The sequence below is a fragment of the Rhamphochromis longiceps genome, linkage group LG6, assembly GCF_057381845.1.
Source record: "Rhamphochromis longiceps isolate RC_006_pf linkage group LG6, R_longiceps_female_GT1.1, whole genome shotgun sequence".
NCBI lineage: Eukaryota > Metazoa > Chordata > Actinopteri > Cichliformes > Cichlidae > Rhamphochromis > Rhamphochromis longiceps.
In genome coordinates this window covers 30,793,005-30,815,155 of record NC_140562.1, presented here as the reverse complement: position 1 = coordinate 30,815,155, position 22,151 = coordinate 30,793,005, and the positions used below count along the sequence as shown (strand labels likewise).

The 22,151-nt window shown below is 39.5% G+C and overlaps 1 protein-coding gene across 2 annotated transcripts; it reads right to left on the bottom strand.

Moving 5' to 3' along the window:
• Window positions 1-7,998: 7,998 nt before the first annotated feature.
• Window positions 7,999-9,849, bottom strand: mchr1a (melanin-concentrating hormone receptor 1a). 2 transcript variants are annotated; one of them, XM_085408645.1, is made up of 2 exons: window positions 9,783-9,849; window positions 7,999-9,017 (listed from the first exon to the last, which is right to left on the bottom strand). In XM_085408645.1, exons 1-2 carry the CDS (start codon window positions 9,847-9,849, stop codon window positions 7,999-8,001), a joined length of 1,086 nt encoding a protein of 361 aa, XP_085264771.1. The 2 variants fall into 2 exon arrangements, with proteins under 2 accessions (XP_085264771.1, XP_085264773.1); XM_085408647.1 differs by having other exon boundaries at window positions 7,999-9,023; window positions 9,795-9,849.
• Window positions 9,850-22,151: the final 12,302 nt, after the last annotated feature.

Below are 22,151 nucleotides of genomic sequence, written 5' to 3'. Positions count from 1 at the left end.
GTGATTCTCTGACCCTTTCTCCAACTCTTCCAGCAAAATATTGTCAAATGTTTAGTAAAACATTTTTGTACAAACACTCAATATTGCTGACTTCTGATCTTCTCATTTTCATCTACCAACATCATAAGGGAAATAATGGGGGGTTTTTTTCTAGGGTTTTTTTATGGACTTGCAAATGCTGCTCTACAGACTGGTGTTATGATTAATTTAACTATAATTAACTGTAAATTATATCAATATGGGTTTTGCACTGAGAAAAGCAATGATTTTTGCATTTTGCTTTTTTGCACACAGCCACATCACCTAGGCTTGGATGTTTATGTATATCCTACTGTAGTTTGTAAAATATGTATCGTTTTCAACTATTGCCTGTTGATGCTTTAAGAAGTCAGCAATTTGACTGCATTAGTTCCTGGACTGCTCGTTTCCAGCTGACTTTAGTTTGTCTTGACTAGCGCAGGATAATAGTTCTACTTTGCTGGAGCACTGATGTATACCAAAACTTTAAAAAGCCATATTCCAGCAAAAACATTATGCACAGTTGATTTGAATTGCATCATTTATGTTAATTGCACTTGTAAGTGAACAGAGAAACAACATTTTAGTTTGATGATTTATTATTTTTTATTCTTTTGTTTCACGATTTGAAGAAGTCTGTATTTGGAGTTGTTCATTGGCTTTCACACATAAGATTAAACTTCTGGTTCCATTAACAAGAGAATATTCTGACAGCACTTATATCAGTCCAGTCATCACTGGCAATTTTAGAAGCTTTTTGCTGCAATTCCAAAACGACGTCTTCAGATCTGACAAGAGGTAAGTGACATCACTTAACTATTACTGGTTTAGCAATCAGGAAGCAGCAGGAGATAATGTTCACTGTTACTACAGAGAAGTAGTCACTTAATGTGTCAAACACTCCCTTTCAAAAGCCACATTTAAAAAAAGCAACTATTGTGTGAAGTACTGGAAGGCGTGGTGAATTTTGGGGGGGGGGCAACTGCATTATATCTCTGGATATTTGTAACCATACTGTTGTGTATCTGCTGCTATATTGTCAAGAACAAACATTTATCTGTGTCCACAAATCCTGATTCCACCATTTGAAAATGATGATTTGGATGATGTGGTGGTGGTTTTAGAGTGGAGAGAAATCTGTTCATCATCTATCGCACTAAGGATGGAAAAATTATAGTTATAAGATCATCAGAATCAGAGTTATGACAGTATGTAATGATATATTTTTAAAGATTTATTGTTGCCTTTAGCAGTGAAGAATAGACAGTACGGAGCCCCGCAAGGGACATGGGAGAAAAAATTAAGATCAACTTTTGCGAGATCTCGCAAAATAGACTGCATCCTTCGCAGGTCGCATTTGAAGGCCGAGTCCTTTGTTACCCAACTTATCCCAGAATTCATAGCGCGGCCCAGCCAATTCGTTTCTAACAATGGCGGCAGCTACTTATTTTTAATATTACTCTTTCTGGGTCACAAAATAAACTTTTAAGATATTTTCAGGCGTGAATGTAGCTGTGTAAATTTCAAATATCTGCTCGGTTTATCAAGACATCACATATTTCCGACGTTTTCGGAGACGTCGAGGCCCGCACTCCTGGCACATCGTGCCTCAACCTCCCGGTCGGCTTTGAGCTGGCAGCCTCCGAAGGATGCGCCCAAAACATTTGCAAGATCTCGCAAAAGTTTTGCAAGCACTCGCAAAAGTTCATCTTAATTCTTCATGCCATAAATTCAACAAGTTGCTGGAAACATGCCATAGAGTTTATGGTCTGTATTTACATGATAGCACGGCTTCTGCAGATTTGTCAACTATGCATCCAAATCTCCCATTCCAGAACATCCCAAGGTGCTCTATTAGATTGAGATCTAACCACTATGGAGCTCATTTGAGTACAGTGAACTCTTTGTCCTGCTCAAGAAACCAGTCCTAGGAGATCTGAACTTTGTGAGATGGTGTGTGCTGCTGGAAGCGGCCACCAGAAGAGAGGTGCACTGTGCACTAAAGACATGGACATGGTCAGCAATAATGTTCAGGTAGGCTACGGCATTCAAACAATGCTCATCTGAAACTAGAGTAAATATCCAGTGAGTTGTGACCATACCATATGAATGTTGCAGCAGAAATCCAGAACCATCAGGAAACATTTTTCTAATCTAAACGTACGATACGAGTGTGTAACGGTCCTGGGTGGGTGATCCAGTGTTTTAATTATTGTATTATTATTATTATTATTATTATTATTATTATTATTATTATTATTCTTGTTCCCTGGTCAGTCGTGTCTAATGTGGCTCCTGCCTCTGTGCTCCGTGTTCCCTTTGTTTAGTGTCAAGTCTGTGTTTCTGTGTTTTTCTTCCTGTTTTACTTTTTACTTTGACAGTGCTTTGTCTTATGTCAATGTGTCTAGTTTTGCTTCACCCTGGTCTCGTCATGTTGATTGCGCCCAGCTGTGCCGCCCTCATGTGTCTCATTTCCTCATTTCCCTCAATGTATTTTAGCCCTGTGTTTCTCTCTGTCAGTGTCACGTTGTCCCCTTACCGTGCTATGTGTTTCTCCTTCCCTGCTCCCTGAGATCTTCATCCCTAGTTTCCAGGTTTCCCAGTGTTTTTGTTATTAGTTCCAATTTTGAAGTTTTGTTTTGTTTTTGCAAGTTTATTGTTGTGAATATTATGCAAGTGCAATAAAGCAGCCTCTTTAATTTATTCCTCCATTGAGTGTTTTGCGTTTGGGTCCTACATCCTGCCTGCCACACAGCTGTATCATGAATGATTCAGGGAAGCTCACTTATGTCTGATGACAGTGATACTAAAGTGAGTTGTTGAGGATATCCTGAACCCCTTCTCCTGAGTCGCTAATCGCTGATTAGATATTTGCAATAGCAAACAGTTCAACAAAGTGATTAATGAATTTATACATCTACAGTGGGGCAAAAAAGTATTTAGTCAGCCACCGATTGTGCAAGTTCCCCCACTTAAAATGATGACAGAGGTCAGTAATTTGCACCAGAGGTACACTTCAACTGTGAGAGACAGAATGTGAAAAAAAAAATCCATGAATCCACATGGTAGGATTTGTAAAGAATTTATTCGTAAATCAGGGTGGAAAATAAGTATTTGGTCACCTCAAACAAGGAAAACCTCTGGCTCTCACAGACCTGTAACGTCTTCTGTAAGAAGCTTTTCTGTCCCCCACTCGTTACCTGTATGAATGGCACCTGTTTGAACTCATCATCTGTATAAAAGACACCTGTCCACAGCCTCAAACAGTCAGACTCCAAACTCCGCCATGGCCAAGACCAAAGAGCTTTCGAAGGACACCAGGAAAAGTATTGTAGACCTGCACCAGACTGGGAAGAGTGAATCTACAATAGGCAAGCAGCTTGGTGTGAAAAAATCAACTGTGGGAGCAATCATCAGAAAATGGAAGACATACAAGACCACTGATAATCTCCCTCGATCTGGGGCTCCACGCAAGATCTCATCCCGTGGGGTCAAAATGATCATGAGAACGGTGAGCAAAGATCCCAGAACCACTCTGGGGGACCTGGTGAATGACCTGCAGAGAGCTGGGACCAAAGTAACAAAGGTCACCATCAGTAACACACTACAACGGCAGGGAATCAAATCCCGCAGTGCCAGACGTGTTCCGCTGCTGAAGCCAGTGCATGTTCAGGCCCGTCTGAAGTTTGCCAGAGAGCACATGGATGATACAGCAGAGGATTGGGAGAATGTCATGTGGTCAGATGAAACCAAAGTAGAACTTTTTGGTATAAACTCAACTCGTCGTGTTTGGAGGAAGAAGAATACTGAGTTGCATCCCAAGAACACCATACCTACTGTGAAGCATGGGGGTGGAAACATCATGCTATGGGGCTGTTTTTCTGCCAAGGGGACAGGACGACTGATCCGTGTTAAAGACAGAATGAATGGGGCCATGTATCGTGAGATTTTGAGCCAAAACCTCCTTCCATCAGTGAGAACTTTGAAGATGAAACGAGGCTGGGTCTTCCAACATGACAATGATCCAAAACACACCGCCCGGGCAACAAAGGAGTGGCTCCGTAAGAAGCATTTGAAAGTCCTGGAGTGGCCTAGCCAGTCTCCAGACCTCAACCCCATAGAAAATCTGTGGCGGGAGTTGAAAGTCCGTGTTGCTCGGCGACAGCCCCAAAACATCACTGCTCTCGAGAAGATCTGCATGGAGGAATGGGCCAAAATACCAGCTACTGTGTGTGCAAACCTGGTAAAGACCTATAGTAAACGTTTGACCTCTGTTATTGCCAACAAAGGTTATGTTACAAAGTATTGAGTTGTATTTTTGTTATTGACCAAATACTTATTTTCCACCCTGATTTACGAATAAATTCTTTACAAATCCTACCATGTGGATTCATGGATTTTTTTTTTTTCACATTCTGTCTCTCACAGTTGAAGTGTACCTCTGGTGCAAATTACTGACCTCTGTCATCATTTTAAGTGGGGGAACTTGCACAATCGGTGGCTGACTAAATACTTTTTTGCCCCACTGTATACTCATGCATTGTCAGGGTTGGGGGAGAATGCTCATACTTTCTGACTTGAGAGGAAGTCAGACTGGGAACTTCTGATTTCTAATGGAACAAACCATCTTTACTGACCTGTTTTTTAAAATGCTGGTAAAAATCGACATATGTCTTTAACCCAGTGGTGCCAGCCGTGGCACTCCTGCAAGGTTACAAAAATTGAGAGGTGTAGGACCGGTGCAGCTTTTGCCATGCCACTCATGAGGGCAACAGTGGTGAATATAATGGGCCCTTAAAGCCTCTTAGATTTCATTCATTCCAAATGATCCAAGGTTGTAGAGCTCGTTTGTGAACTTCAAATTAAAAGCCCAGAAATTAAAGTCACTATGAAGAAAAACAGCAAAAAAGAGGGCTTATTATCTCTATAATTTCATGATTTTCATTTAATAATAACCAAGAAGCTGGCTTTACTTCCAAATTTGAATCACTGTATCTTAGCTGCCACTGATGCTGAAATTAGTAAATGCTGCAGAGAAATACAATTTGGTACATTTAGTACATTTTTAATAGATTTTTACCCCTCAAAAAACATTGTCTTGAATTAAACAAATTTTAATTGAAACAGCAATGTTTTCCCAGCCTTAAATTGTGTCTTTTTAGCTTACCTACCTCACTTGCTATGATTCAAATGGGGTTTAGATATCAACATTATCTCACACACTATACTCAACTTAGTACAACAACAAAGGTTGTCAATCATGCTGTTTTCATGCTAATGTTTTCTCATCCCAGTGCTACAAACATTACTGGTTGAAGTATTGTTGGTAGCAACAGATTTTAAACACAAAAACACATCTATATAAAACATCACTGAAAAACCTGCATATTATTTTATCTACCTGTAGAAATAAGTGTTTTTGTAAATTTGTATCTTATCACATTTATTAATATGCCAATATTACTCTTCTTCGTAGTTGCACTGACTATGCTACAGTCAGTAATCATAGTACCAGAGTATTATCAGACCAGCTGAGGTGCACTGACTGTGCTGCCTATGCTACACTGTATTAATGAGGACATTATTAATGAACATGTAATAATGCTCCATTCTGAACAATATTGAGAGTTTTGCAGAACAACTCTGAATTCCACAGCTTAGTGGGAAATAAATGAGGCTTCAGTTCATGAAAACAGGAATCTGGGAGTGAAGCAGCGGGCAGATGCAGTAGACAATGGCCTTTCATTATAAGTCTAATAACTATGTTCGCTTTTTGAGCACAAAACAATTACACCTCGGGACGTGTGGATGCATTAGTCGTAATTAAGTCTTCAGACATGTCAAAATATTAATTTGTTCTGACAATATAATTAAGCTTGTGCCTTTTTGAAAATTAGTCTGGAACATGGAAGGCGGAGTTTAAGATAAATCATATATGTTCAAAAAAAGATTTGTATTGGGCTCCAGCGTGTCCTCATGTCCACAATCCAAGTCTCTATTCTTGGTTACTTGCTTATCCATTAATGAGCAAACTCAGGTTATTAAAGCTTTTGATTCCAGCTCTTGTGTAGATTTTCTTTGATGTAAAGTAAACTCAAGATCTGTCCTTGAGCTTCAGCAAAACATCTTAAGGAAGCTGCATTAGAGCTGTGAATAACTGGAATTGTAGTACTTCACATGTTAGTGATCCAATATATCTATATCACACACACACACACACACACACACACACACACACACACACACACACACACACACACACACACACACACACACACACACGGGTAAATTAATCCAGTTTAATAGTTTCATGCAAATTGTGTTTATTTCTGTTGCAATAAACATATTATATGTAAGTGTCAATGTTTACATCACAGGGTGGGTCACAATTTATTGTAGCCAGTAGTTTGACATGATGATGGTTTGTTCTTGGTTCATATAGAATATGACAAGATCAACAGTTATACCAGAGTTTCTTAGCCTCAGTCTCTGGACCCTACAGGGAGGTATGTCAACTTACAACTTGTCACCTCTAATTGCTGTAATCCAGTCAGTTTCTGGAAACTGGGTCACAGTGTAGAAAAGGTTGAGAAACCCCGAGTTGGAATATTTTTACAGCATACACACAAGCAAAGATAGAATACAATAACAAAGACAGCTAAAATACAATATAATTTATTAAAAAATAAACAAAATGAACAACACCTAAAAATATTTGACATGCTAATTCATCCAAAATACCACCTCATTTAAATCAGGGGCTTTGAATTATTATTGAATCCTAACAAAACTTTACATTTCTTCGCATTGCCCTTCCTCAAGAGTAAACACTGTTAGCTTTTGATGTTTGGTAATATCATGTCCAAAGTCTCTTTGTATTTAATTCACTTCTCCACAGTGTTTTCCTCTTCTTTGGCCTCATAATGATGATGATCATAGCTCTCAGTTGCATAACAATAAAATTCAAAGCTACATGCAACGTTGTAAAATGACAGTGAAATCGCACCAGAACTTTATATCATCCCTGTGTATGAGTTTTTAACAAGGGTGGTCGATTTTTGTGATCACAGCATTAAATATTTCTGCATAAAGTGCTACAAAAAATAATACTTACTTTTAAATTGGTCAGTAGCTTAACATGACTTTGATTTTTGTTTTACTCCACGAGCATAAATATAAATAAATAGCATAAATACACATAATAACCAAAAGTACCATTAATAACTAGTGTAAAAGATAGGCAAAGAGGAAAACAGGTAAAGTGATCACTGCTGGGTTAAAACCTTTTTTTAGATGTTTTTTTTTTTTTTTAATCACTTGAGTTTTCATATGAATGAGAAGCTCTAAGTTGTAGTGGTTAACACATGAAAGAACCCTGCTCAAGAGCAGCAGGAGACATAAATCCACTTTCAGGGCATCAAAAGCTGGTGGACTCCTCCTGGTCCCGAGTCTAGATAAATGACGGGGCATTTTGGCATAAAATCTGTGCCAAATATATTCTGATCCATCTGCTGTGGTGACCCCTTGGGGGTGAAGTGAACAGCTTTTGTATATGAAGAAGAAAAATAACAAAATAAGAAAGCTAATATTTGCCTTGGCTATGGATGTGCAAGCTCATATTAATTAAATATGTGTTTCAATGAGTTCACATATTGACAGTAAATATCCCTTTCTGACTACACTGGTTTCTATTTTTGAATAAATGAATCAACTGTGTTTCTGCTAATTAATAAAGAGCAGCACACTTGTAAGAGTTTAAAACAACAACAACAACAACAACAACAACAACAACAACAGCAGCAGTGTAAACCAACAGAATTGTGCTTGGCAAATGCATATGTAATTAATCAAGGATCATTTAGGACTGATATGAAATATTGCTTCTCACAGATGCTCTGAAAATTTGATCTTCGTCTGCTGCCCCATGACCAGTTGCTTAGATACAAAATAATGAAATAACAGATATTTTTATCCATGGAGTCATTCTGGAGCCACGTTGGATGGTATCATCTCCCTGCAGGCTGGCTCCTGCTGAGCCTGTTCAGGTACCATCCTCACACTGACACTGCCACCATCTGTGGTGCTCGGGTTCACCATGCGGAACTTCCGATGAGCTGGCCGTACAGCTCTAAGAAACTGCCTCTTAAAGGTCTCACTTAGCATGATATAGAGAAATGGGTTAATGCAGCTGTTAGCATAGCCCATGCTAATTGCAATATTATAGGCATAGGAGAACGCTATGCTCGGCTTCTGCACCCCCAGGTGCACCAGTTGGAGGATATAGAAAGGAGCCCAGCAGATAAAGAAAGCGAGGCAGATGGCCACTGCCATCCGGGTCACCTTCCTGGTGCGCACTCTCAAACTCCGTGGAGGCAGAGGCGCCACACTTGTGGACATGTGTTGGAGGATCTTGAAGAATACCCGACAGATAATGACTAAGGGTATCGCAAAGGCCAAGAAAAACTGGTAAAGTGTAAACCAGTATGTATCTGTAACTGGATCAGGCAGAAGCAGAGCACAGGCCACTAGCCCATCTGGGAGAGGCATCAGGCCGGCATACATCCACACAGGGATAATGGTGAGTAAGGACAAAACCCACACCAGCCCAATGACCAACACAGCCACACAAGGCGTGCGGACATAGTTGAAGCGAATGGGATGCACAGTAGCTAAATAGCGGTCAAAGGTCATTGCAGTGAGGATATAAGTACTGACAATCTGGCTGTTGGAATCGAGCGCAGTGATGACCGTACACATCGCGGCTCCAAAGTGCCAGGTACCGTTGCCCAGCAACTGGTGAATGAGAAATGGCATCCCGAGGAGAAACAGAAGATCAACAATTGACAGATTTAAGATAAAGATGTCTGGAACTGTTTGCTTGGCTCGACACTTGGTCTTCTTCATAATGGTGTACATGACAATACAGTTCCCAATGATGCCCAGAAAGCAGATAATGCCAAAGATGACAGGTAGGATGGCACCACAGTGAAGAGCACCATCTTCAGCTGGAGACCAAAAAAGGGGGGGAACAGCAGTTAATGTGGAAATATTACAAATTAGCTTTACATCTTAAAAATACACAAAAATACAATTTAGAACTGTACGGATACAGCATGAAATACAGTATATCTAAGTACCACATAATAAAAGTAAGAATTTTAATAAATTTAAATTCATGTCCAGGCAGATCTATTTGCTTTACACGTGTATATATCTGCCTATGGTGTCTGCATGCCTTTTTTGTTTGTTTGTTTGTTTGGTTGGGTTTTTTGCTTTACTACTGCAGCAAAGTCGAAGACAGAGAGGAATACAACAAAATACAACAGATTCAATATTATTCTAAAGATACAATTAGAGGTCTAAAAGATCTGTTCTTGTGTTCCAAACTTACAAAATCCTGTTTTGAGAACATATTTATGTCAGTATATTTATGTTTGGGGTTTTTTGTTGTAGTTGTTTTGTTTTTTGAACCATGTGAGGGACTATTGCCTTAATTTAGTTAGGCTTGCACTAATGTTTTTCTTTATTCATGTTTCCATTTCAAACGTATTATTTGGGAAATAGTTATGCGCTCTAACGTGAATTTGTGGAATAGGTTTTCAGACCTCAAAAACACAAGATAATATGAAATAACCGAAGATAAAAGAAAATTACAAGAAAGGAAAACTGAAGCATCATTTTATGTTTGTTTTGTTTTGTTTTGTTTTACATTAATGTTAGACGATTTACACCTCAAACAACGTAGGTCTATTGGGCTGTAATACTGTTCAACCTACCTGTTGTTGAATTGCTGCCATCGATTGAAAAATTTGTATTGTTAAAAAAATCCATGGGGTAAAATCAAAAAGTACATCCAAGTTAAGATATGGCGCCGTTATGACAGGGTGGGCTTTCCAAGTAAAAACATCTGGAGCAGATTGCAGCCGAATCCTAAATTACCTTCTTTCTGTAAAAGAAATCAGCACAACCGTCGTGTTTCTCTCTGTGCGCGCATCAGCGCGCTCTGCGCCCTCAGTGGTAATAACGCAGCTCCTCTGGGAGTTACTGACACTGAAGAGTCAGTGAGAGCATCTTCACTACCAGTAAGCGACGCAGTGTGGAGTTGCGACTGCGCTGCAGGTGTCAGATTAAATAACATTGCTGTGTGCGCGTGTGCGCGTATGTGTATGCGTGTTTATAAATGGGTAAAAGTGTTTCCTTATTAATGCGTGTTTCTCTGAATCTGTTTTAGAGTTTAATTTTTCTATTACCTTCAGTACTTTAGGGTTTCATGAAAAGCAGAGAAAGAACAGCGACTTATGACTCAAAGTTAAAACACGTAGCTTTGAAGCGTTTCAGAGCAGTTACAAACAGATAGGTTCCTACACTCAAAGTCTGCCACTAGATGGCTTTGTTGCCTGTCATTTGGCCGATTCGCGCCTTTCGGGCAGTAAAATAGGATGTGAGCGGTTGACGGTTTGTGTGTTATGAAAAACACATTTAAGCCATCTACACAGTTCAGTTACTAGTTTTGCAACTCAAAGCAACTGATAAAGAAGCATGCATGCATTGTCGATTGCAAGGTGTTCTTCTTTCAGCTTATGTCCTCCGCATGTCCTCCATGAATCTTCTCTGCGCTCTTTTCTGTTTTTCTCCTGCCTGGCAGCTACATATTCAGCATCCTTTTTCCCAGTTTATCTACTATCTCTCCTCTGCACATGCTCAGATAATCTCAGCCGTGCCTCTCCAACTTTGCTTCCAAAATGCTCTTGTCATGCTCTTGTTACTCACAATGAAAATCTTGCAGTGTGTGTTTGACAGAGACCGAGAGCGAGAAAGAGTTGGTACAGTATAACAATATCCACAGTATAATCCTATAAAGTTTGGCATTTTGGAAACCAAACTTTAGTAGAAGATGGTTATGGCCCATGATGTTTGTGTGCTACAGGAAGAACATGGAATAACAGTAAAATGTTGCATCACACATTAATAAAGTATCAACAGCACCCTTCAAAATGCTTTAGATGACAAAAAACATTTAACTATACATTAACAAGGCACTTTATTCTGTCTATATACTTTAAACAATACCACTTATTTACAGCCAATTTACAATCACAAGTGAACTCACCCAAAACAGGAAATGAAGACTTTTTACTCAAGAACTACAGCTTAGACTCTTGGTAGGAGATGCTTGGGAAACACAAAGCTACACAACAGGTGTAGTTTGTGTTGTCCTCTTTGATTTGCCGACTAGAGTGTCTTATTCAACACTGGCCATTAAATATATAGTTGCATGTGCTGTAAACTAATACACCATCAATGTGCCACAGTTTAAGGTTCAAGTTTAAGGACTGAAGTGTTGGTTGATTAGCTATTGTTTCTTGAGTAGAGACAATTCATTTCCCCCAGCACACACCTACAACATTATGAAGCTTGTGGTAACTATTTATTTTCTACTGTGCTGTGATTGTAAATCCAGGCCTTCCTGGTTTCAGTCAGTGGGCTCTATGCTTCAAGTTCTGCTACATCTGTTTCCACCCTGTAGAAACAAGAATGGGTGGATTATTTTATTAAAATTATTTGTCAGCATAATTTTACAATCAAGAAAATGCTTTGTGATGATGGACACCGTGACTGTTTGGTTGAATGAAGAACAATGGTAACCTGGTAGCAGATCTTAACAACACAAGAAAGTGAAGTTGAAATAGTGTTAATTGTTAACATTTAATTGTTTAAAACAAAACACAGTTATAATATTAGGAGGCGTGAAAGCAAATGTAGTTTTTCTGTTAATGTTTTGTTTTTGTTTTTCCAGTCAGAATTTTGAATTCTTCCTATGAGAAATCTGCCTTTACTGTTTTTCATTAATTTCTTAAATGATTCTGACAGAAAGGGCATGTTGTTGTCCTTACTTCAGGAAACCTAATTTTTTGCTCCAGCTGTTTTTGGTTTTTGTCCAAGCCAGTAATTTTCCATCAGCCTCTTATCGTTTCCTTCTACTGCTTGATCAGTTGATCAATTGGACTGTTTTAATCTTGAGCCCATAATAAACTAATCATGTTGCTCTAATCTTTGTAGTCAGTTTAAAAACCCTTTCCCCAATAACAGCATCAAATTGTATTTTTTCCTTCCATTTGCATAATAGCACGATTGAGCAATTGAGAGATGCTCGATTGGACTGAGATCTGGGACATTTGGAATCGACACCTCAAAGCCATTGTCATGTTCTTCGGACCATTACAGAAGCATTTCTGCTTTGCAGCAGGGTGCATCATCCTGCTGCAAGAGGCCAGAGCCATAAATCACCTAAGCAACAATGTTTTATAGGTGGTACGTTTCAAGGTGAAATTCACCTAGCCATCCAAATGATGTTAAAACAACGTGGTACTCATGTGCCTATTATTATCACTTTTTGTTGGACACCCTAACTGATCTGCAGATATGCAGCCCCATACACATTAAAGTATGATGCACTGTATACTCTGACACCTGTTGCTGGTTCAACAGTGTTCCTTCCTTGGAACACTTTTCATAGATTATAGACATTTTGAAGATGCTCTGATCCAGTCATCTAGCTTTCACAGTTTGGCCTCTGTCAAACTCACTCAGATCCTTACAAATGCCCATTTTTTCCTTCTTCTAACACATCGACTTTGAGGACAGAATGTTCATTTGACTTTGAAACCCCTCTAAATTATAAGGATCCTTACAGAAACAAAACAAACTGAATTTTGGGAAATGTGAGAGTGTGTTAATGCGTAGTGTATAAGAGGTAGTGCTTACAACAGGAGTAATACTTTTTTCTCAGGTTTTATGTACAACACTGAGTTACCTGGACCCTAATAAGGGAGCAACTTTAAGGGGTGGTCAGCAATCCATTTACCTGTGTGTACGTAATCAGTGACCTGGTGCCCTGCTCATGCTGTCTGTGTCATGTGAGGGCTGTGTGCAGGCAGGAGTGGTGGTAAGGAGGACCCAGTGTGCAGACACTCGGAGGCAGAAAGTAAACTCAAACTCAGATTTATAGCTAGGAGGCAAACAGATAACTAGCAAAACCAGAAATACAAATAATAAACTGAAAACAACAATAACCTGAACTGGCAAATGGACAGACCACACAGCAAGATGAGGGTAGATCGTGACACGGACACAGAGAAACACAGGGCTTAAATACACAGAGGGAGCAATCAGGGAATGGGTAACAGTAGGGAAACACAGCTGGGGCAAATCAGGCCTAACGAGACAAGGGGAAGCAAAACCAGATAAGACATAAGACAGAACTCTAACAAAGAAACCACAGAATAGAAATGATAAATAATACAATAAACTCAAAACCCTGGGTCAACAACCCAGGCATCCTAACAGTCTGTTTGTCAGATTCTGACCTATCTGGGTCCAAATCGCTGTAGTCCAATGATCTCAAATATGGCTGCAATTCAGAGATATAATTCAGAAAAGGAAATGAGAGAAAATAGAATAGAAAAGAATAACTACGTACCCATAGACAGATAAGATAAGATAAGATAAGATAAGATAAGATAAGATAGAACTTTATTAATCCCTCGGGTGGGTTCCTCTGGGAAATTCGACTTCCAAAAAGCACAGCAACGACCGAAGTTACAGTTACAGAATTGTTATATATATATATATATATATATATACACACACACACACACACACACACACACACATATATAAATACAGAGACAAATATAAATAAAATATACAAAGGGGATAAATAGAATAAATAGGAATAAAAAATAAAAATACAAGTGAATTGCACATTTCAAGTATTGAGTCTATTGCACTGTTGACTATTTACAAAAAGTATTGCACAAGGTATTGTACAGTGAGGTGAAGAGGCACTACAGCTTAGTTGTTCCCCCCTCCTTTGTCCTCCTGTTTCCCCTCCCTCTCCCCTCCAGAGAGGAGTTAAACAGTTTGATGGCGTGTGGGACAAAGGAGTTTTTAAGTCTGTTAGTTCTTGTCTTGGGGAGAAGCAACCTGTCACTGAACAGACTCTTCTGGTTGTTTATGGCCGTGTGCAGAGGATGCCCAGCATTGTTCATAATGTCCATCAGTTTCTTTAATGTCCTTTTCTCTGCCACTGTCACCAGAGTGTTCAGCTTCATGCCGACCACAGAGCTAGCCCTCCTGATCAGTTTCTCCAGCCTGGATGAGTCCTTCTTTGCTGTGCTGCTCCCCCAGCACACCACAGCATAGAAAAGTACTCCAGCAACCACCGACTGATAAAACATCCTCAGGAGCTTCCTGCAGATGTTAAAAGACCTCAGCCTCCTGAGGAAGTACAGTCGGCTTTGGGCTTTTTTATACAGGTGCTCTGTGTTGCATGACCAGTCCAGTTTATTGTCCACCCACAGCCCGAGGTACTTGTACTTGTTGACCACCTCCACCTCCTCCCCCTCTATCTGAACCGGCAGTGGACCTTCTCTGGACCTCCCGAAGTCCACAACCAGTTCCTTAGTCTTTGAGGTGTTGAGTTGCAGGTGGTTTGTGTGACTCCATGCGACAAAGTTCCTCACCAGACTTCTGTACTCCTCTTCCTGATCATCCCAGATACACCCCATGATGGCCGTGTCATCTGCAAACTTCTGAATGTGGCATAATTCAGAGTTGTAGCAGAAGTCAGAGGTGTACAGGGTGAAGAGAAGAGGGGACAGCACAGTTCCCTGTGGTGCTCCTGTGCTGCTGACCACAGTGTCAGACGTGATGTCCTTCAGCCTGACGTACTGTGGTCTGTCGGTGAGGTAGTCGGAGATCCAAGCCACCAGGCAGGGGTCCACCTCCATCCTGTTCAGTTTTTCCTGAAGCATACAGGGCCGGATGGTATTAAAGGCACTGGAAAAGTCAAGAAACAGTATCCTGACCGTGCCTTTTCCCCCATCCAGGTGTGAGTGGGCTCTGTGTAGGAGGTACAGGATGGCATCCTCCACTCCGACACCCGCCTTGTATGCAAACTGTAGTGGGTCCTGGGCATGTTGTACCTGTGGTCGGAGGAAGTTGAGGAAGAGCCGCTCTAGAGTCTTCATAAGATGTGACGTCAGTGCCACCGGTCGGAAGTCATTCAGCTCATTGGGCCGGTTCTTTTTGGGGACCGGGACGATGCAGGATGTCTTCCATAGGGCGGGCACTCTCCCCAGTCGCAGACTGAGGTTGAAGACTCGTTGTAGCGGCTCCCCAAGTTCAGCAGCACACGCCTTTAGCATCCTAGGACACACCTTGTCTGGGCCTGCTGCCTTTCTGGGGCGAAGCTTCCTCAGTTGCCTCCTGACCTGATCCACTGTGACACTGGGAGATGTTTGGGAGGAGGGGAGGGGGGGAGATGTCTTGCTGCTGAGAGAGGGATTGGAGGAGGGGGGTGTCATGGTGTCAGGAAGGGGGGGAAGCGAGGGAGGCAGGAGAGTGGGGGAAGGACTCTGTAGTGAAGGTGAGGGTGAGGGTGGGGGGGTTGTGGGCTGGTCAAACCTGTTGAAGAAGTTGTTGAGTTCGTTTGCCTTCTCCACAGTCCCCCCCCACTGTGCTTTTCTTGGTGTTGTGGCCTGTGATGGTTTTCACACCATTCCAGACCTCCCTCATATTGTTCCTCTCCAACTTCTGCTCCACCTTCCTCCTGTAGGTGTCCTTTGCTTCCCTCAGGCAGCGTTTCACCTCCCGCTGTGCTGCTTTCATCTCCTCCTTCACTTTGCTCCTGAAAGCCTTCTTCTTCATGACATTTGTATTTTGGAAATCAGGCCATTTGAGGGTTATGATACTGTTTATAATGAATGATGTTTACAAAAAAAAGATAAAAATGATCATTAGTTACCTAAGATACAGAGTTGTTGATACAACAACATATTGTAGCTCAATAAGTGATCTGTGAATAAGTGTAAGGGTGCTCTATGTGCACAGCTGTGTGGACCATTTAATACCTTTATGGTTTTTTTTCCTTGTTTACTGTGTTCTCCAGCTTTCATTATACGTTTTTTTCAGTAGAAAATAGCTGAGGCAAAAATCCAGACGTCATCCTTGTTAAGATATTCTTTTCCCATCACTCCTCCTCAGAAACAAAACCGTAGCGAGCAGGTCTGCTAAAAGACCTTCAGTGTCTTCATAAAAGCCATTCTGGGATTTCCAAATGGAAGCTGTGTCATGTTTTTAGTTTTCCCAAAACAATCTGTAAAAACAAGGTCAGCTTAAGTCTGTATACCCTAAGGCACCTGCTGAATGCTGAAAGGGATTAATGTACCCAAAAAAATACATGAGAAAAGAAAACATAAAATTCTAAACACTTGCCCCCTGTAAATACTACTATGCCAACACAATCTCATTACATCATATAGTCAAAATTATTTTCACCTCTTTGCCTCTCCAAAGCATGAAACGGAGAAGGTAGACTGACTGCTTTGCCATCATATCAGGTTCACCAATTTGGCTTACACTAGCCCAATTCCCTGTTTTAAGGGATTCTCTCATTAGGCGTGATTTTCCTTTGCCAGTCTTTCAGATCCCGTCACATGTAATAATTTTTATTATGGCATATTTCTGTTAAATTTAGAGTGAGTAAAACATGCTGTAGACTGCAAACTGCATGAAAAAACAGGATCTGGCTGTTGCTAAGTAAAACAATGTTTCTTACTTCCATTGTTTGTACTGACAACATATATGCATACAGGGAATTACATATGTGTATTTTAAATATGAGGTTTTTTTTTTTTTTACTTTTATGTGTGTTACAGTAACAGGTTATAACTGCATGTACAATGTTTTTTTTTGTAAACATGTGATGAAAGCCCTCATTTCTTTACTAGACAAAGAAATGAATGTTAGACTTGTATTATGTCCACATACATTAAAAGTTATGATAATAATTATACTCAACAGGGTATTATTATACTATTGATGGGTGCCTGTGTAAAACCTCTAAAGCCCTGGCCCGGTCAACAGTACATGAGTGTCAGAAGCCTACAGCTGTCCTTGTGTATCAGCACAGGTTTGAAGATGTGCACAAAAGAGCGCAAGTAAAACGCAATAATGTAGCCATTAGGAGATGCACATCAAGGCACAAGCTGGTAATCACACACACACACACACACACACACACACACACACACACACACACACACACACACACACACACACACACACACACACATATACAAACAATACAAACAATCTAATGCTCAGTAGGTGCTGTATCCAAAAAAAGTGAGGGGAACAAAAGCAGATATGAGAAGAGATCGGCATAGCAAACAGCTTTTGTCTTTTAACTGCATATCGATCTGTTCTTGTTTCTATCATTCTAAAAAGCAGCTGGAGAGAAGGAAGATCCAACAAGAAGCAGGGAGATTAAAAAAAGTGCAGGCACAAATCCTGGGCAAGAGCCTGTATTTTACATAAAACAGACACACACACACACATGCAAATTTTAGCTAAACAGTAAAAGGAAATAAACAGCAAAAACAACACACCTCCCTTTAAACTACAGTAAAAAAAAAGAAAAATAGTAAATTAATTGTGGCAGTTTTGTTTTTTTATCATAGTAAAACCTTGGACAAATAATTGACAAACATTTTGTCACATGGATGGAAATCGACAAGGTAATCTGGTTACGTGTGAGATCAGAGATCAACAAGTACAGATCACCACCTTAGTGACCAGTTGGTTCTTTAGAAAACAGCAATGCCGTTCATTGGACACTGGTGTGTCATAAGTACAGGGTCTGTGATTTTTTTCTGAGAAAGCCTAAAGTTTGTGTCTTTCCCAGTGAACATCAATAAGAAATAAAGATTTGCAGGAGCAACAATTGCAAAATAATTTATTATACCAAAACAAACTGCCAAGTCCTGTACTTGCTGACCTTGTGTCAAATTTAAATGTACACCGAGCCAACTTACCAAGTCATTTTTTAGATTTGTTCTTTACTTGCTCGCAGACTGTTTAATACATTCTCGCGCACATCAAACAGTAAATAAGTGAAAGAAAGATGCAGCTGTAATTACTTCTCAGTGCCTCCTCGGTCTTAATTGAGCTGTGATATAACTGTGATACTGATGAGGCTATTAACTTACACTGTAATTAATACAGTCAATATATTTTCCAGTCTTATTGACAAAACTGCTCATGCATACACAAAGCCCTTTTTCACTAAGGTGAAATCTATACTTTACAGCACATTTCCTATCACACACGCTGCTGTCTATAGCACAGCTGTGTGTTTAATCTTTTGCTATTTTAATAATATAATTGTTTAACTGACTTCATTGAATATGCTGCTGCGGTAGACATGATTGATTAGTCAGATATCCTCACATATCTTCTCCATACCACTCCTTTTATGTAAACAAAGCACCTTCATGTTGTTGCTTAGCCTGATTTAGTGAACCCAGGTAACAGAAAGATATCCTGGACATGCTTGAACTTGCTTTTGTACAGGCTCCAGGAAATCAGAGACCTGGAATATTAAGATTTATTTGGTAATTCAATTCTACACACAACTAAATACTGGCACAAAATGATACTAGCTGGTAGGTGTAATTAAAAAAGTCATTTCAATGCTTGCCAAAGAAAGTCACAACAGAAGGCAGCGATGAAGTAAACAGAATAAAACCAAACAAAGTATAACAGAAAGTCCCCACAAGTGGCACGATTCTTACAAAACAGAGAAAGAGAGAGAACGCAAAGACAATATGTAAGAGGCAGCCAGGAAAGATGCAGGACAGCAATCGGATAACTTGACAAACAGACAGGGACTGAGAGCACACAGCCTAAATGCACGACATGGAGAGAAGGGTAATCAGACAACTCAGTCAGGCACTATAATGGGTCAAAATGAAACAGAAGTGCTATAGACTTAATTTCTGTGGATAAGTCTTTGTTTAAATCTTTGATCCAGGATGATTACTCTGGACAGAGTCACAGGAAGTCGAAATCTTGTGCTTGTTTTCACACTTTTTGTCATTTTCTGTCTATTAAGAACTCCAGAGTTATGAAAGCTCAAAAATTATTTACTGAGAGTGAAAGATTTTATTTGCAAGCCAGGCCAAATATTCTCTGTATGTTAAAAATACTGTTTTATTTATTATTATTATTATTATTATTATTATTATTATTATTATTATTATTATAAATGCCTAGCATTAGAAATATTTTGCTGGTGCGTTATTTCCCAGCACATGACAACTTTATGGGAGGAGAATATTTTAGAGGATCCACTCATTAAAACGTAAAGATTAATGCATAATAAAGGGCATGAATGGTGACTTTGAGCGACAGATTGGGGTTGTTTCGTTTTGTTCACACCCTCAGCAGTCAGCTCATTGCTATTTAAAAACATTGTTTTCTTTAAGCTTCTTATTTTGTTGCTTTATATATTTCTTTTAAGTACCATTTATTTAGCTATGGTGTTGACTTTAAAGTGTCAATAGTGGTAAATGTTTGGGAAAAACTTACACTGCAGATATATTTATTATTTAAAACACACAGAAGCCAAGAATGTATGAATTTCAAAAGATGATACGGAGCATCTTCAGTGTCAATGGAGAAGGGAGAAAAGGCAAGGCAATATGTCCTTTTCGATAGCTGCAAAATCCAAAAACTGTTCATTAAACTCCAAAGTAAGGGATGCCATGACTGTCGCATACCTTTTTGCTTGTGCACCCTAAATATCACGTGGAAAAACTGTCCATTACCTCACACAGAGCTGGAAAATGTGCTGCGCTTGAAACCTTTTATGACAAGTCTCTTTGGAAAAGTTGCAGCTTGGTTGTGAAAGCTTTGATGTGTGCCAACAACTGGCTCACCACTGTGTCCTTCCTTTGAAGGTCAAAGTTGTGCACATTATGATGCTGTGTTATGTCATCCAAAAAAGCCAATCTGTCTGACATCTGACAGTCTGTCAGAGCTGTCAAATTCCCTTCCTCAGAGAAAAAAGGGAAAGAAAAAAAAAGCTTCAGTGTGGATCCCCGACTGAGCCACCTCACAGCTTTGTGATCTATTCCATCTTCATATTCAGCTTGAATGTCAAGCAGGATCTGCGGAAACTGGGGGTGGTACATGGCTTTGGAAAAATTGAAATTAATGGTCTTCACCCCACGTTTCATAACATAATCAAATCTGAGATGTTTTGAACAGAGAACCTGCTGTTGGATTATAAAGTAAGTTTAATAGTGTTGCCTCCTTCTTCACTGACTTTGTTGCAGACAACAGCAAGCAAGTCTTCTGTTACGTTTATGTCATGATCAACATTTCTCAGAAAAATCAGTAACTGAACAGTGTCAGATACATCTTTACTTCCATCGCAGGCTAATGAAAAATAATCAAAATCACAACCCTTGTACACCAGTTGTCGTTTAATATCTAATTATGTCCTCAGTTTTCCAGACATATAATCTCCTGGAGCCTGTACAAAAGCAAGTTCAAGCATGTCCAGGATATCTTTCTGTTACCTGGGTTCACTAAATCAGGCTAAGCAACCAAATTTAATTTCTTACACACCGCAGTGCTCTCTTGGCGAATTAGGAAAACACTGTTGAATTTTTCTTGGTTTTTTTTGTTTTGTTTTTCAGTGAAAAATTTGCAATCTCCATCTCTCCTGGAAGAGCTGGGCTTAAGTATCAGTTGTTCTCTCTTGCAGGTGACATGTTAGAAATTAGCCACAGGTGGTTGCAACAAAGATCAGATGTTGCTGCCACTATGAGGTGAAAAGAAAAATGACACTTTGAGTCATTCATTTTGTTTTTGGTGGCAGGCCAAAAATAATATATGTGTGATGATGCCAGTGTGATGATTTAGGCTCTGCTGGGAAACCTTGGGTCCTTGGGTAACTCGTGGATGTTACTTTGACACAAACCACCTATTTCATTCAGTTCAGTTCATTATTATTTTATTCATATAGCATTAAATAAAAACATTCCCCTTTATCCTTCACTCTCAAGTTGAGAAAAGTTCCAAAAAGTTTTTTTTCTGAATTTTTTCACCAAAATAATTACTTAAATGTGTCAATAATTAATTACAATTTTAAAAAAAAATTAATTAAAATTTAAAGTAAATTATTTCACGTTTTAAATAAAATTATCTGAAATTTAAATATTGATTTTTATATTATCAATTATTTCCTATTTTAATTCATTCATTCAATATTAAATTAACTCATTCACTGCCAGCCATTGGCAGTGAATGAGTTAAACCCATTGACTCATGCACTGCAATTGACGGCTATAGCAGTGTCCCGAGCTAATTATTACAGTAAGAAGTGAAATCAAAAGCTGAACTTCTCTAGAATAAAAAAGGTGCCTTCATTTTGAGTTGCCATTTTTCATCTTTTTGCCAACAGAAATTAGGAATGTTGTCATCTGTACCCACGACACTGATGTGGCTCTGGACCAGGAATGGCAGTGTCAGCCAGTTTGTCATTTAGTGGACAAAACTGAAGTTGTCCAGTAGCTGCTAACTCCATTAGCAACTAATGAACAAATTACAATGACATTTTGTACAGACATTCATGAACCCTGCATGCTGACCCATAGTAATTTAAATCATTACTCATTTAATTTCTCTGTCATCACCAGATTTGAAATTATACTGAGAAATAGCTTGCCACCTACAAGCTGTATGGATACATTTTGTACAGACACTGATGGACTCTGGGCAGTGCCATTTGGGTAAGTCTAAAATGATACATGAATTTATGCAAATATGTAAAAGCTAATAAACAAGTAATCATAGGGTTTTTTCCCACTGCTCTGGTTTATCACTAAATATTCAATTTTGTCATCAGCTTCACCTGCAGGATGATAACTCAAACTTGCCAAATGTTGGCAAGCTTGACCTGGTGACCTGGTGCCACTACTTTACATCATGACAACAATAAGAGGAATTACAATAAATAAGCAGACAAACAAAACAAAAACACATTTCTGAACAAATCTGTTGGTTCAAAAATTTGATACTGAAACCAACTTGTTATGCAATCTCAGTGTCTGACGCTGGCTCCAGACTGCCTCCTCTACCTGTCATGGTCTGTCTTCCTGTTGTCAGTTACTTTTGTTTGGGGGTGTGCTTATCCTTTTCATTTTGCCTGCCAACAAAAATGTCAAACAACAAGCACAGAATAAATTCATGGCAATCTCGGAGCCATCGTGACCGAGAGC

What these genes read in the sequence shown, in the direction of transcription:
- mchr1a (XM_085408645.1), bottom strand. Translation starts at nt 9,849, where the DNA reads ATGGATTTTTTTAACAATACAAATTTTTCAATCGATGGCAGCAATTCA. An exon ending in AACAACAGGTAGGTTGAACA is followed by an intron (nt 9,018 to 9,782) that starts GTATTACAGCCC and finishes CTCCAGCTGAAG; the next exon opens with ATGGTGCTCTTCACTGTGGT.